The 16,863-nt window shown below is 41.7% G+C and overlaps 1 protein-coding gene across 4 annotated transcripts in view; it reads left to right on the top strand.

Moving 5' to 3' along the window:
• The first annotated feature begins 444 nt into the window (after positions 1 to 444).
• ARMH3 (armadillo like helical domain containing 3) overlaps positions 445 to 16,863 on the top strand; it is a 183,267-nt gene continuing 166,848 nt past the window's right edge. For 2 of the 4 annotated variants that reach the window (XR_004278470.1, XM_032311843.1), the window contains exons 1-2: positions 445 to 548; positions 14,270 to 14,382. Coding sequence is in view for 3 of the 4 variants with exons in the window: in XM_032311843.1 (XP_032167734.1) it covers positions 14,281 to 14,382 (102 nt within the window). In the remaining variant the exon portion in view is untranslated. Of the gene's footprint in view, positions 652 to 14,269; positions 14,383 to 16,863 lie in introns of all 4 variants that reach the window. The other 2 variants (XM_032311841.1, XM_032311842.1) reach the window with 2 other exon arrangements.

Below are 16,863 nucleotides of genomic sequence, written 5' to 3'. Positions count from 1 at the left end.
GAGGCTTCAACCTACTGAGCCACCCCGGTGCCCCTGTTTCCTATTTTTCATTTACAAAGTTGCAGTAAACATCCTGGAACATACACTTTTTTTTTTTTTTTTTTTTTTTTTTTTGGTAAGTGGACTCACCACCAAGCGTGGAGCCCAATGCGGGGCCTGAACTCAGGACACAGAGATCAGACCTGAGGTTAGACCAAGTGTCAAGGTTAACTCTCGGAGCCACCCAGGTGCCCCATGGAACATATACATTTTTATTCCTAGACGTGGAATTGCCCAATTCAGAGTCCGCTGGATTTAAAAGGTGTATATGTATAATTCTCCTATATTTTAAAAAACTGCTATTGCGATTTGCATTCAGGAGACCCTCAAGAGATGCATCTTTTTCTAATGGTCTTTCTCGCGGTGCATTTCGGGAGTTGTAGTCCTTGTGATGCTTGCTGGGAACCGTGTTCTAAGCCAGCTTCAGGAAACCGGCGCGGACGTACCTATCACCCAGCGGGCTTTAGGACCCGGCGGGGCACCGTGGGTCGGGGGAAGGGTCGGCGGAGGTAGGGAGCGCGTCCGTGAGCCCGAGGAGCGGCGGCGTCGGTGGCGTCGGGAGCGAGCGGGCCCGGGAGCGGCGCGGGTGGTGGAGGAGGAGCCCAGGGCTCGGTAAGCGGCGCCGGCCCGGGCGGGTCTCGGAACCTGGCTAACCCCTGCAGCTCCTGCGGTTTAGGCCTTGGCCCCGAGGCGGCTCTAGGGGCGGGGCCTACGCTCGCCTAGGGGACGACGGTGGTGACGGGGGTGGGGGGGCGGTGAGGAAGGGGGAGAGGGAGGGAGGGAGGGAAGGAGGACAGCTGCTGAGGCGGGCTGAGGCTGCGTGCGGTTGGGAGGCTGGGCCCGGGCGGTGAAGCGGAGCTAGAAGCGTTTTGCTCCTCCAGGGGCTGGTCCTTCCGACCTTCCGGTGCCTGTCGCGGCCTTCCTGCTCCCCGCCGGGGCGTCCAGGCTGCCGAGATACTGACCTTTGACCCCAGCATGGGGCTGCTCCCGAAGCCTCAAGCAGTCTCCAGAGCTTCTCTCCCCTGGGTTGTCGCCGCTCCTGGGAGGCCTTCTGCCCAGTCCAGCCTCCCTGGGGTGAGGGCTTTGGGCAGGACCTCTGAGAAGGGTTAGATGCAGGCTGGGCCGGTCTTTTGAAGTCTTCTAAAGTGGTCCTGGAAGGGCCCTCAGCCGGCCCCTCTTTTAATTCTCTGACCGCTGGGCTTTAGCCCACCGTATACACAGAATCAGTGAAGCGGCTGTGTTTTCTCGGGGTTACTTGGAGCGAGCCTGGGAAACAAACCTGTTCCCAGGCAGGTGTGGGGAAGAAATAAGAGGAGAACAAGCTGGTTCCCTGGGGAAGGAGCGCTATCAGAGGCCGAGGAGTGCTGCCTCTTGGAGACTGGGGGAGTAGGAACTTGGGCCAGACTGGGAAAATGTTATCTGGATCATCATACCCTCCCTAGTTCGTTCTTTCCAGGGGAAGTTTTGAGCTTAGTGAGAACGGTTTCTTTGCTATTGTCAGCTCTCAGTGACTTTGTAAACCAGAACAACTATGGTTTGTGTCCCTGTCCTTAGCCCAAGTTAATTGGGTGTTTCTTAGACTGGACCAGTCTGCACAGTTTTCCTATGTGGAAGCTTTTGGGATAGCAGATCAATCAGTCTTAGAGGAAGGTGGATCCTTCTTGTTACGATTCCAAAGGGGGAATTTCCATTCTTAGTGATTAGGTGAGTCTTTAAGACTTCTTCATTGTATGTTTAGGCATTGTAATTCATTCATTTGTTTAACATTTGTGTGATTAAAAAAAAAAAACCTTGAAAACTGAAAGCATTTATGAAAGTTGGAATCGCACATAGAGTTAAGTTCAAAAATCCATAAAATTTGGAGAAAATACCCAAATCATAAACAGGTCCAGGATATATGAAGGTACACTGTTTATTCAGCACACATTTATTGCATATGTACTATGTAACTGGCACTGGAGTTAGAAATATGAGTATCTTTTCTCAAGGACATCAGAGAAATGTATTCATATGAAAATTGTAGTGCTGTGTGTTACCTATCCTTATAAAGGAGTTTATACAGTGTGAAGGGAATATTGCCATATGTGGGAGAGTCAGAGATATTTTTGCAGGGAGGAGATACTTGAGTTGGGTTTTGAAGGATGAGTAGGAGCTTGAACAAATAAGACAAGGCATTCCAGTTGAGCACAGCATGCACAAAGGGATGGTAAAAGTGTGAAGAGAAAAAAATAACATGATGTTTAAGTCTCAAAAATTTGTCCCAAACAGGATGTGTGGTGGGAATATTGCCAGGAGGTAAAACTGAAAAGAGATTAGGGAGCCATTGGAGTTTTTTATGTTAGGGAGTGACAGAAATGTGGATTAAAGTAATGAGAAATGAAGCAGTGAGAATAATTAGAGTTGTTGCAGTTGACTGAGAGTCTGAATTAAGAGTGCAGTGGGAATGAAGAGGAGGGGAATGGATTTTAGAAGTCTTTCTGAGATGGATGCAACAATGACTTAGTGATGAGGGAGAGAGAGTAGGCTAAGGTTTCTAATTTTTTTTTGAAAGATTTTATTTATATACTTGACAGAGATCACAAGTAGGCAGAGAGGCAGGCAGAGGAAGAGGGAGGGAAGCAGTCATCATGACCTGACTACAAGACACACTGATTATATTAATCCACTGAGCCACCCAGGCACCCCTAAGTTTTCTAATTTGAGAGATTGGGTGAATGGGAATTTCATTGACCAGGATATGGATTAGAAAAATTAGAACAGGGGCACTTTGGTGGCTCAGTGGGTTAAGCCTCTACCTTTGCCTTAGGTCAAGATCTCAGAGTCCTGGGATTGAGCCCCACATCGGGCTCTCTGCTCAGCAGGGAGCCTGCTTCCCCCCCTCTCTCTTTGCTTACCTCTCTGCCTACTTGTGATCTCTCTCTCTGTCAAATAAATAAATAAAATCTTAAAAAAAAAAAAATATATATATATATAGAAAAATTAGAGCAGGGGTGTCTCGGTGGCTCAGTGGGTTAAGCCTCTACCTTTGGCTCAGGTAATGATCTCAGGGTCCTGGGATCGAGCCCCGCATCAGGCTCTCTGCTCAGCCGAGAGCCTGCTTCCGCCTCTCTCTCTGCCTCCCTCTCTGCAATCTCTCTCTGTCAAATAAATAAATCTTAGAAAAAAAAATTAGAGCAGATTTTTAAGGGCTTGAGAGACTATGGAAATAGGTTTAAGGGAGATAGTCTGCTATGCTGAGATCAAGTTGCTTGTGAGGTGTGCACACGAGATATTACTAGGCAGCTGGAAGTCAGGAGGCCTGGTGAGCTTAATTTCGTGGGAATAGCTCTAAGTGAAGGCAAATATGAAAAATCCTGGGAAAAATAATGTTTGTTTGCTTGTTTGTTTGTTTTTTTAAAGATTTTATTTATTTATTTGACAGAGAGAAAGATCACAAATAGGCAGAGAGACAGACAGACAGAGAGATGAGGAGAAGCAGGCTCCCTGCTGAGCAGAGAGCCCAATGCGGGACTCGATCCCAGGCCCCTGGGATCATGACCTGAGCCGAAGGCAGAGGCTTAACCCACTGAGCCACCCAGGCGCCCCTGTTTTGTTTGTTTTTAAGGAAGAATCAGAATATGTACTTCTGAACAATGAGCTTCTCAAGGCAGGGACCATAACTTAGTAATTTTGGGGCCCCTTTTTACCTTGTACTGTGGCTGTGCTATTATAAAGTCTGAAAAATGTTAGTTTGTAAGGTTGCAGTTACCTTTTGGGCTTTCTTTAAGAAGATTATGGGAGTCTGTCTTAGAAATTTCATTTTATACTTAGGTGGTATTCATGAGGCTTGTATGGTTCAACAGGAAAGGAAATGAAGAAGCTATGAGTGACATTTTGCTGCTTGAGGAAGTTCAGGGCTTGAACAGGAGATAGACAGTATTAATTTAAAGGAGGCTTCTGCTCATTGAGAAGAGGATCTTACAATGCATTCTCATTTTGGGAGATGTCAGAAAAATGTGATTTTCAATCAAAGTTGCCTGAAATCCTGTCAGTTTGGAGTTGGTTCCTCCTTATGAAGGTGCAAGTGCATTCCATCTTGTATAAAATAATTTGAAGGGAAGCTGAGGTAGTCATGTTTATTTAACCTCTTCAGCTGTATTATTAGTTAGTGCAAGTAGGCAGACTCAGTAGATTCTGTTGGGACTGGCTTGAATTCTCTTCTGTGAAGCTACTTCATCTCTAGTAGATGAAGACGATGGCTGATACCCTAGAGTAAGGATTGGCAAATTCCTGGTTTTGTCCGTTTACAGCTTAGTCTTGGGAAAGCCCCTGAATTACTTCCACTTTCAAGTATAGGCTAAACACCCCCTTTGAGTTGAGCCCTTTTCAGAGGACATGTAAGATGAGGATGCTGCCCCATAGTGGCTCACGTACCTACTGAATCAGGCTGGTTCTGTCCTAGTAATTAGAAAATAGAAATAGTGCTTGTCAGTGCCCTGAATTGACTGACTTTTCCTGGATAAAGTGGGAAAGTTGATATTATGGATATCAGTTTGGAATTTCCACAGAATTTTAACTGAATCTGGATTTTAAATATTTTGTAGGTCAACACCTGATTTTTTGCACTAATGGGGTATTCTGATAGGGAAAAGTGCTACCAGAGAGAAAGATTTGTGGCTGTTTTACTTTGGGCAAAGTGAAATCCTCATTGTAAAGTCATGGTAATAGTACCTACTTTATCTGTTGTAAAGATTAAATGCAGTATATTTAAAGCATTTAAAGAACAGTGCCAAGTGTATAGTGAATATTCAGTAGTGTTATTTATTATATAGCACCTTGATTGGGAGGCTGTGCTTGGAGGAATGAGTGATAAATTCTATCTCCAGAACTTAAAAAAAGAAAAGTGATAGCACAAGAGGATTGTGGCCTACCCATAAAGGGAATTCAAAGAGGTGGCGTCATGAGTGCAGGCCTCATTCTGTTCGCATTTCAGAGATAGGAGAGACTGGAGTACCTAGCTCTAAAAATCCATTAAAATGGAAAGACGTTGTATGCTTTTTTAGAACCAGTGTGTGGGGTGGAATCTGTGGAACCTGGGTCCCTATGAGAGAAGCTTTTGTCAAGGAATCATGTGAAACAGTAGGATGTGAATCCAGCAAGTAACCTGAATCCTTGGGCCTTCAGAAAGGAAGAGGCATATTAGGAACTAGTTTGAGAAGTTAAGGGCTAGGGTTTGGAAGTAGAAACACCCTGCCTTCTCTTAAATGCTTATAGTGCTAGTATTTACTTCCAGGGAGTGTATATGCCTTGCAGAAGAACTTAGGGAGCAGGTAACTTCTGCCTAAGAATTTTACACACACACACACACACACACACACACACACACACACACACGACTTGTAGGAGAGCCAGAGCAGGAGACTATTTCTGGTTTTATATACATATTGCTTCCTCTTGTGTATTGGGTGAGTAGCCAGTGATCAGACAATGATGATATTTGACTCACCCACAGCTTCTGGGCAGATAGGATTTTCATCTTCTTTACTAAGCATTGTGGATTAATATAGTCAGTGTGTCTTGTAATGATCTTTCACAGATGGACAAACTGAGGCTAAGACCCTAAGGGAAGGGATGCCATTAGTGAGTTAATATGGGAAGAATGAACTGGGAGTAGGTGAGTGTTGTTCCAGTGACTTTTCTAGAGGTGACAAATTTTATTTATCCTCTCAAAATTGTCTTATGTCTTCTTCTTATGTTCCTTTCAAAGCATTTGGTGAGTTTGGGGCTTTAATGAGTACTTTGCAAACTTTAGTGAGCATCAGAATGACTTGGGGGAAGGGTTTTGCAATCTCAGTGCTGTTGACATATTGGGCCAGATAATTCTTTGATGTGGAAACTGTCCAGTGCATTGTAGAATGTTTAGCAGCATCCTTGACCTCTGTTAGATGCCAGCAGTATTTCCTTTACCAGTTGTGATGGCCAAAAATGTCTCTGGCCACTGATATTCCCTGGATGGCAAAATTGCCACAGTTGAAAACCGCTGATCTGGGGTGCTTATTAAAAATCTAGACCTTGGGGCGCCTGGGTGGCTCAATCATTAAGTGTCTACCTTACTGCTCAGATCATGATCCCAGGGTCCTGGGACTGAGCCCTGCATCAGGCTCTCTGCTTGGCAGAAAGCCTGCTTCTTCCTCTCCCATTCCCCCGGCTTGTGTTCCCTCTCTCGTGTGTCTCTCCCTGTCAAATAAATAAAATAAATAAACAAACAATAAATAATAATAATAATAATAATAATAAATAAATAAAATCTTAAGGGGAAAAAAAAATCTAGACCCTTGGTGTCAACTATCCTCACAAACAACGGCAATAACAACAACAACAAAACAAATGTAGACCCCTAGTCCTTATCTTGAAAAGTCTGTTTCAGTAGTGGGGAAAGGGGGCTTAGGGATCTATCTGTATTTGCAGGCACCTCAGGAGATTCTGCAACAATTGATCACAGCTCTGTGATGGGAAAGCATAATCTGTCCTAAGCTCAGGGCTGTACAGATTTATCCTTGACTTACTCTCCCTTCATCTCTCTGTCTTACTGTATCTTTCCATTCATTATGAAATTCTGGTGGAGAATTACCCTCAGAGCACTGGCTAAGCCCAGTTAAAATATTATCAGTTAAATTTTGTAGATTGCGGATATCAGTGTATTTCAGCTGTTTTTTTTTTTTTTTAGTAATCGTATTGGATACATCTATCAACTTTCTAGACAGATTCCTCTCCAGTGTTTTCTTCCGAGTTTTCTACCATTCCATTCACTTGTATAGCACTTTACCATTATCAGTATTTATATACACATGTGTGTGTCACACATGCATGTGCAACTTTTACTATTTACTGTGGCACCTCTACCCACTGGCAGACTAGTGTGTTGAAACTCAAGATATCTGGACATTCCAGAGTTTGTTCATTAAGGCCAGTGAGTACATACTCTTCGTCCTCACTTACCTGGAACCTGATTGTGGTTTCTCTGCAGAGCTTCTGCCTTGTTTATGTGTAGGTCACACCACTTCTGCCCTCCTCCTCTGCCTTTTGAGAGACAGTATAGTACAGTGGTTAAGAAGAGAGACACTAGGGGCCCCTGGGTAGCTCAGTCAGTTAAGCTTTTGACTCTTTTTTTTTTTAAGTTTTTTTTTTTTTGACCAGAGAGACCGATCACAAGTAGGCAGAGAGGCAGGCAGAGAAAGAGGAGGAAGCAGGCTCCCAGCTGAGCAGAAAGTCCGATGAGGGGCTCAATCCCAGGACCCTAGGAGCATGACCTGAGCCGAAGGCAGAGGCTTAACCCATTGAGCCACCCAGGCGCCCCTCTGCTTCCTTTGTAAAGTTTCTGGATTATAGATCTGTGAGGATAAAATCAATTAATATATATGAAATGCTTAGAATGGTGCCTGGTGCATAGTAAGTGCTAAGCAAGTGTTCTCTACTTTTTAAAAAGATTTTATTTATTTATTTGAAAGAGGGAGAGAGAGGGAGAGGGCGCATGTGTGCAAGTTGAGGGGGTCTGAGGGAGGAAGATAGGCAGACTCCCCACGCTCACATGAGCCCACCTGGGGCTCAATCCCACATTCCTGGGATCATGAGCTGAGCCTAAATAGAGAGTCACCCACGTGCCCCTAATTGTTGTTTTTGATTGGTGTCCTGAGTGTACAAGTCAGGATTCCTACCAGCCTCTGTTCTAGTATTCTGCATGAGTGCTGTTAATTTTCATATATGTATGAATGTGCTGGCTTTTTAAAAATTTTTTTATTTTTATTTTTAATTTTTTAAAAAAGATTTTATTTATTTATTTGACAGATCACAAGGAGGCAGAGAGGCAGGTGGGGGGTGGGGGAAGAAGGCTCCCTGCTGAGCAGAGAGCCTGATGCGGGGCTCGATCCCAGGACCCTGGGATCATGACCAGAGCCGAAGGCAGAGGCTTTAACCCACTGAGCCATCCAGGCGCCCCAATTTTTTATTTTTAAAATTTTTTAAATTTTTTTATTAACATATAATGTATTATTAGCCCCAGGGGTACAGGTCTGTGAGTCGCCAGGTTTACACCCTTCATAGCACTCACCATAGCACATACCTTCCCCAATGTCCATAACCCAACCACCCTCTCCCTACCCCTCTCCCCCATGGCTTTTTCTTTTAGATTGAGGAATAGCTTATGTAATGTAAAGTGTACAACTTGATGAATTTTTTTTTTTACTCATTTGTGTGTAGATCTACTGCAATCAATATACAGGATGTTTTCAGTATCTAAGAAGCCTTCCTGTGTTCCTTCCCACTCATCTCCCCACAGGGTAACCAGTATTCCAACCTCTATCACCATAGATTAATTTTGCTGTCTTTGAACTACATATAATTGGAATCATTTGTTTATACTTTTTTCTTTCAGAGGTTTTTATTCAACATCTATGAAATTTATTAATTTTTTTTAGTAAGTTCTTTTAAATTTCTGGGTAAAAAAGCTCATTCTGGGTAGTACTTTATTATATGAATATGTTATCTTCCTACTCTGCTAATGGACCTTTGAATTCTCTTTATGTAAGAAAAAAAACTCACACAAACATGAAATGCCCACTTCAAAAAATTTTATGAGGGCACCTGGGTGGCTCAGTGGGTTAAGCCGCTGCCTTCGGCTCAGGTCATGATCTCAGGGTCCTGGGATCGAGTCCCACCTCGGGCTCTCTGCTCAGCAGGGAGCCTGCTTCCCTTCCTCTCTCTCTGCCTGCCTCTCTACCTACTTGTGATCTCTCTCTGTCAAATAAATAAATAAAATCTTAAAAAAAAATTTTATGACATTTCAGAAAAGGAATGTTCATACTGTAGGCACTCTGGCATTTATGTTTCTTGAACATGCCAAGTATGTTCAAATCTTGAAGCCTTTGCATTTGCTATTCCCTCTATCTGAAACACCTTTCCTGAGACTTTCACATGGCTCTTTCCTTTCTTTTATTCTGATCTACTCACCTATCCCTTATCTTAATGGCCTACTCTAATCTCCTAGTCTATTGTAGTCCCCCTAGATAGTTTGTCTTCAAGTACTTGTCACTGGCTCAACTTGTTTGTTGTGCCCCCCCCCCCCCCCCCCCCCCCCCGCCCCCGCTCTAGAATGAAAACTCTGTGAATGCAGAAATCTTATCTGTCTTGTTCATTGCTGTATCCCTAGCCCTTTGCACCGAACAGGTGCTCAGTAAGTACCTAGGGAGTGAATGTATCCCTGACCTATGCATGATTTCTTCTAGATCATGGGCACACTTGTTTTTACTCATTTTCTTTTTTTTTTTTTCTTTTCTTCTCATTTTTCTTATGTATTAGGTGGAATGTTTTAGGATGTTTATTTCAGCATCTACCTATAGTGTTTTGGAGCCTCCCTGACAGTGAAGAGAGGGTGATAACTTGATAACAGTCCATTATCAGTATGAACCTAGAGCCATTAAACACAGGCCATTAAATTTGGAAGCCTACGGAAAGCTATTCCATGGCTTTTTTATTCCCTGGTTTCTTGAGATATAATTGATAGAACTTCGATATATAAATTCAAGGTATAAAATGTGATGCTCTGATACACATGAAATGATTACCATGATAAGGTTCGTTAACACATTCATCCATCACCTCACGTAAGTGTATTCATGTTGTTCCGAATGGCAGGATTTCCTTCCTTTTTGTGGCTAAATAATATTCCATTGCATGTGTCTGCCACATTTTCCTTATCCATTCATCCGTTGATAGACACTTAGGTCGTTGCCAAATCTTGGCTATTGTGAATAGTGCTGCAGTGAACATCAGGCTGCAGATATGTCTTCAAGACAGTGATTTCATTTCCTTTGGATATATACACAGAGGTGGGACTGCTGGATCATATCATAGTTTTATTTTTAATATTTTGAGGAACCTCTATACCGTTTTCTGTAGTGACTGAACCAATTTACATTCCCAGCAGTGCACAGAGTCTCCCTTTTCTGTATATCCTTACCACTGGTTCTTTTTATAGATTGGCAAGTTGAAGCCCAGGGAAGGAAAGAAAACTGAAGTTTATATATGAGTGTATAAGAATTGGGACTAAAACCCAAGATGTTTTGTTTTTAGATTTATCATTGACATACATCAGTGTATAAGGTATATAGGATGATGGTTTTATTTACATATATTGTGAATTGATTACCTCAGTTGGTTTTGTTAATATCTATCATCTCATATAGATAAAATACCAAGACTTTTGGTAGATTAACTATTAACTCTAGAAATTAGAGTGAATTTCTATTAAATTAATTTTATTTATTTATTTATTTATTTATTTGAGAGAGAGCACGAGAGGAGAGAGGTCAGTGGGAGAAGCAGACTCCCTGCCGAGCAGGAAGCCCGATGTGGGACTCGATCCCAGGACTCCAGGATCATGACCTGAGCCGAAGGCAGTCGATTAACCAACTGAGCCACCCAGGCGCCCCTAAATTAATTTTTTGATACTAGAGTTGGCATGTATTGTGTTGTGTTCAAGAAGACAATAAATGAATAGCTAAATATAACTAGCATTTCTTGCATATTAGACATCGGAAGTGTTTGGCTTTAGGTTTTAAAATCTTGGAGCACCTGGGTGGTTCAGTCAGTTAAGCATCCATCTTTGGCTCAGGTCATGGTCCCAGGGCCCCACCGCACACTCCCAGCTCAGCCTGCTTCTCCCTCTCCCTCTGTGTGCTGTCTCCCCACTCCCCACCGTGCTCTCTCTCTTAAATAAATAAAATCTTAAAAAAAAAATCTCAATATTTGGTTATTTTATCCTGAAGGGATATGAAGTGATGTGGATTTACATTTGTGGCTGGATTGCCTAAAGATATTCTTAAAAAGTTGTGTGACTTGAGTCTTTCAGAGAGAAGTTGTGCAGCAGGTCATGGGACCAGCAGTCTCTGAGGTTTAGGAATAAAAGACTTCATTGATTTACCATTGGGTTGGGAGGATTTGAAACCATTCCTAAGTTGGATGGTAGTTGAAATTAGTATTGGTATGTTGCCTGATTCTCTTTTATACTTTGCCTATTAAATCTTATTTCTGAGAAACTGTGTTAAAGTCTAAGATGACATTTCTGTGGGATTACTGTGGCTTGCTCTATTTGCTTCTTTGCCAGAAGGATTTAAAATCCCGGATCACAGAAGTCATAGTGTAGTCATAGAATGCTTCTTTTCCTTTCTCATGGTACCATAACATTTTCTTTGTGCTTTTACTCTGTTTCTCATGACTTGCCTTGTGCTGTGGGGTTATTATTTGTCTGTCTCTGCCAGTAGATTGTGAGAGGATCAGGTCTGTCGTTTCTTCTTTGTAACCCCATAGTGCCTAAACCACTGCTTTACAACTTCTAGGTGTTTCATATGTATTGGTGGTATTTCAGTGATGCTGAGAGGATAATTCAATAGTATGTCTAGTTCAGTCTCCTTGTTTTATGTGTAAGGAAACTAGGAAGCACAGTGACTTACTCAGTGTCCTGTATTCTAGTCTCGTCTGCTGGTTGGTTGGTCCATTATGCCTTGCTGCTCCTTAGCTGCTCCTCATTTTCTTCAAAGAGGAGGGTTGTGAAAGAGGAGAAAAACCCTGGAGGACATAGATTACACTGTCGTTACTGACGTGCTCTACCAGTCAGATATTTTACTTCTAAATTTAAGAGAAGAGGCTGAATTTCTGAAGTCCCCCCAAAAACTTTTAGGGGTTCTGCATTTAGTCCACCATCCTCCCAACACTTTTCTGTGTTCCACGGGTAGAAGTGCTGGCAGGAGGAGGAGACTATGTTGTTACTTTCCAGTCACATTTCAGACATGCTTGGGTGGTAAATTCCAGTTGCCTCTGATGATGACAGAGAGTAATGAGATGAGGCCTTTGGTTGAATTTCCCCCTGTTCCAAATGGAGGGAGAGTGATGAAAATAATTTAACTTCTTAGGAAACTTGGTACTTTGGATTGGAATTGTTTTTTTCCCCACTCTCCTATTCCCTTTTGCTTATTAGAAAGTATTGATTCTGAAATAGGGAAAGTGAGTTTATTAGATTTGGGATGGACATTGATTAGCTGTAACCCAATTATAAATCCTCAGAGGGGCCTGTTTGTAAACAGGTGCTTTTCACATCCAGGAACTCAGAGTTCCTGCTATTCTTGCTAATCAACTGGTTGAAGCTGAACACATGAAAGATCTATATCCACTAAACTTAGAATTGCATTGCATTTGATTTATTTTAATGGGTCCTGTTGATTTCCAATTTATTTTCCCCCCATAAGGACATCTTCCTCTTGACAGCCTATTTAAAAGACACAGGAATGTTTTGAACGGAGGCTGTATTTCATGCTTTAAGGCAAAACCTTGATCAATATAGTATAAATTGCCCCAAAGCATCTTCTCTTTCTCCTTTTTGTTCTTGTTGTTATTTTTTTCTTTCAGTTTTCTCTGGACCATAATGGAATTTGAGGACTCAGTGAGGCCTTGATAGAGACAGATCTTAATAAAATTTTAGGTCACATTTAGGACTTTTCAGGTCCTACCCCCCTTATTTCAAAATCAGTCAGTGATGAGCATACGCTGAGCCTATACCCTGAGCCAAGTGCTTATAGAAAAAGAATAAGATGTAGTCCCTGTGCTAAAGATGCTTCATATCTAGTTGGAGAAATTTTCTGTGCTTTGTATTTTTTTGTGCTCAAAGGTAAATCTCATTTTTGGCTATATATATTAAAGAAAGACAGTGTCTGAGATACAATTTTTTACACTATATATTTTTTTAAATTTTATTTATTTATTTGACAGAAAGAGATCACAAGTAGACAGAGAAGCAGGCAGAGAGAGAGAGGGAAGCAGGCTCCCTGCTGAGCAGAGAGCCCGATGCGGGACTCAATCCCAGGACCCTGGGATCATGACCTGAGCCAAAGGCAGCGGCTTAACCCACTGAGCCACCCGGGCACCCAATCTTTTACACTGTTAGATGCATCTCTTCCTTAAATAAAATTTTTTTTTTTTAAAGATTTTATTTATTTATTTGACAGAGAGAAATCACAAGTAGTCGGAGAGGCAGGCAGAGAGAGAGAGAGAGAGGGAAGCAGGCTCCCCGCTGAGCAGAGAGCCTGATGCGGGACTCGATCCCAGGACCCCGAGATCATGACCTGAGCCGAAGGCAGCGGCTTAACCCACTGAGCCACCCAGGCGCCCCCTTAAATAAAATTTTAATTTTGATTTGAAAGATAACACATATTTTCCAAAAGTCATTGAACAAAATTAATTTTATTCTGTTGCTTTGGATTTTTCTGGAAGTAAAAATCAGGCTCCTTGCTACTGTGCATACTTGCCGTTGGGTGAGATTAAGTTTCACAACTAGAGCCTAGAATTTAAGAGAGATGGGAATTTTGTCAACAGTAGAAAGAATCTGGGAAGTGAGGGGAAATGTGTAAATCCAAAGTGGAGACCTGTGGGATTTCAAGTTCTCAGTTGTAAAAAATTGAAATTCCTTGAAACAAGATGGGAAATTTGGGCATGATTCATGGAATTGCTTTCATATAGAATTGAAAAATACACTGAGGTTTAATCTGCAATACTGTTATAAATATATATAATTAGATCTGAAAGAAGTATATTGTTATATTGGGTTATTTTGAAATCAGATTTAATTTTTGTTCTTATAACTGCTATTTTCTGCCTTGGGTCTCTTTCCAGAGGAATTTCTGAAGACAGTCAAGTGCAGTGTGATTTATGAGGCAGTGAAGGCCAAGTACTTTGCAGTGATGAGGGCCTTCTTACTTTGGGGAAATCAATGGAGCACATCAGTCTGCAGCACACTTCCTGCCTTAATGGTCCTAGGCTCAATCAATACTTGAAATTTAACTTCACCATCAGTCTGTGGGCAGTGTGTGCTTTGCAGCCTTCCTTCCATCAACCTCAAATATATAGCCAGATCTATTATAGATGGAGCTAGTTACACTTTCCTTCTTGGTTTTGGATCTGCTGTAAGCCTTGTCTACTGGCATGTTTTAAAGATGTAAAATGTGTTTTGCTGTAGGCCAAGTAATGATTTAAGCCTTGAAATTACCTGGTCAGGGATGGGGTGTTGGACAGATGCACAAGATGTATTACATGGTTGTTTATCAATTTTCTCCTTCCTAAAAAATTTCCCATTGAGAGCTTTTCGACAGACTATCCAGCATCTTGGAGAGCATTTATAGCACTGATTGTGGCATTCTTTTCACAGATTCTTTAACCATGGCACAGGTGGAGAAACGAGGAGGTTTGCTCCGGAAATCTTCAGCCTCCAAAAAGCCACTGAAGGAAAAAGTGGTGCTGATGTATGATGAGATCTTTATGGTAAGGCCTGGAGCTCTGACAATTCTGCACAGCTTGACTCCTTAGCTTCTTGTTCCAAAATGAGAAATAAGCTCATCCTCGCCTGCTAAATTTCAGTTCTTCAGAGGTAGAAAGAGAGAACAAGGGTGAGAGTGAGTGTGAGCTCTCTTACGATAGAAATTATGATCATGTATTAATAATTATAGATTGTTCTTTTTTTGTTGTTGTTTAAGATTATATTTATTTTTTTGACAGAGAGAAAGAGATTACAAGTAGGCAGAGCAGCAGGCAGAGGCGGGGTTGGGGGGAAGCAGGCTCCCTGCTGAGCAGAGTGCTCAATCCCAGGACCCTGAGATCATGACCCAGGCCAAAGGCAGAGGCTTAACCCACTGAGCCAGCCGGGTGCCCCTAGATTGTTGTTCTTATAGATTGTTGCCATGAGCTCAGTAAAACAATTGAAAGAGGGAGGAAAGATTGGAAAGCTTTTGTTTCTGAGTATCTTTAAGAAAGACTTGTCTTCTGTATGATCTAACATAAGGACTCTTCTATCTTAGATGTTCCTTGAAGTTCCTTTTGGCCCTAGAATTCTGTGATTCAAATATTTTTAAAAGATGAAGTATTATATTCCATCTCAAGTTTTTAGTGGACAGAACAATTGCTTAGTCTGTCATATTCTCCAATTATATAAGATAACTGACAAGTTATTAGTAATTAATTATTAGATTGGATTGAGGCTTTCTTTGGGTCTTCATAACTTCTGATTGACCATGGTCCAAGCCTTTGTTGTGAAATCTACCCTTTCAGGGAGGGTTAGAGTAATTATATACCCTATAGGGGTACTTACCTTCTGAAATTCTGATCATAACTAGTGCATGTAAAACGGAATAATACTTATAAAAAAGTTACCATGTTTTGAATTTCTACTGTGTGCCTGGCATCTAAGTGCATCAGTAAGTACATTAATTCTGACAAGAATGCTGCAAGAGCGCCATGTTTTCACATGTGCCATGTAAAGAGCATTTTATAGATGAGTAAACTGGGGATCGTAGCTGGAAGCTGATGGAGTCATGGTTTGAACCTTAGTGTTTGACTCAAGGCCCCTTACTTGTTCAGCTTTGCCACATGGCCCAGAATAAAGAATGCAATCAAGTAAAACCTTTAACTCTTGGAAAGCTTTAGAGATAGAGTTTGATATGCAAAAAATTAATACAGAATTGCACAGGTCATTACAGGTGGTTATATAGAGAAAATGAATGGGTACTTAGATCCTGTTAGGGCTCTTTCTATGTTAAGTAAAGTTGGTATGCATGGGACTATTGATTGAGTGAGCTTTGAGGATGGGAAGTGCCAACCCATGAGTAGTCTGAATTTCATATATACATAACAACCTGACATAGAAATGTGAGAATCAAGGTGTGCCTGCATGGTACAGTCGGCCAGGCGTCCAACTCTTGGTTTTGGCTTGGGGCTGTGAGATCAAGCCCCGCGCTGGGCTCCGCGTTCAGCCTGGAGTCTGCTTAAAACTCTTGTCTCCCTCTGCTTCTTCCCACTGTGCTCTCTCTCAAATTAATAAATTAAAAAAAAAAAGTGTGAGAGTCAAAGTGTGAGTGTGACCCCTCCTAGGAGAAAGAGGTAAAAAAAAATCACTGAAGGAGCATCTTTTGAGAAGGCCAGAAATGTTGCTTCTCTGTGTCATTCTCAGATAAAAATCCTGAAGAGATTCCTAGTATAGTATTTTCTTACTAGATCAAGAGTTCTTAACTAATGAAGATATTAGTTCTTGGTAGTACTTTTATTTATTGTTTATTTTAGTAGTAATTTTAAAAGGTCAACTTAAGGGTGATAGTGGGTGATTGACCTACTGGTTTTATGTCATTAGCCTTCCTCTAAAGTAGGATTTCTTGTTTTATTTTGCTCCTTAAACAGAAGCCTTTGACTCTTTAGAATTTCTGTTTGAAAATTATTGCTGAGAAGATTTGTATCTTAGCACTATAATTTTGTTAACCTTTTGGACTGATTCGAATTAAGGAAAGAATATTAAAAGCTCTGTGCAGAGAACTAAAGGCATACAGGAGGCCGAGTAGCAGCAGTCAACACAGGATGTTGTAAACCATGGCAGTATTGATAATGTGGTCTAGGTTTTGGCTCCTGTACTGGTGTAAATAACTTTGTGGATCCTCTTTCCTAAAAGAAGGATACTTTTTTTTTTTTTTTTAAGATTTTATTTATTTATTTGATAGAGAGGGAGAGAGTATAAGTTGGGGGAGGGGCAGAGGGAGAAGCAAGCAGGAGCCTGACACAATGGGAGCTCAATCCCAGGATCCTAGGATCATGACCTGAGCTGAAGGCAGACACTTAACTGACTGAGCTACCCAGGTGTCCCAGCTAAAAGGAGGATACTCATAACATCTACCATACCTGGCTGTCTGGGCCATTGTATTTCATGTATGTGAAAGGGCTTTGAAGACCCTACAGAGAGTGATGGGGACATGTCATAATGTG

This window comes from Mustela erminea, chromosome 14 (assembly GCF_009829155.1).
Source record: "Mustela erminea isolate mMusErm1 chromosome 14, mMusErm1.Pri, whole genome shotgun sequence".
NCBI classification, from domain to species: Eukaryota; Metazoa; Chordata; class Mammalia; order Carnivora; family Mustelidae; genus Mustela; species Mustela erminea.
The sequence above is the reverse complement of the archived record's forward strand: the minus strand, read 5'-3'. Positions and strand labels throughout refer to the sequence as shown.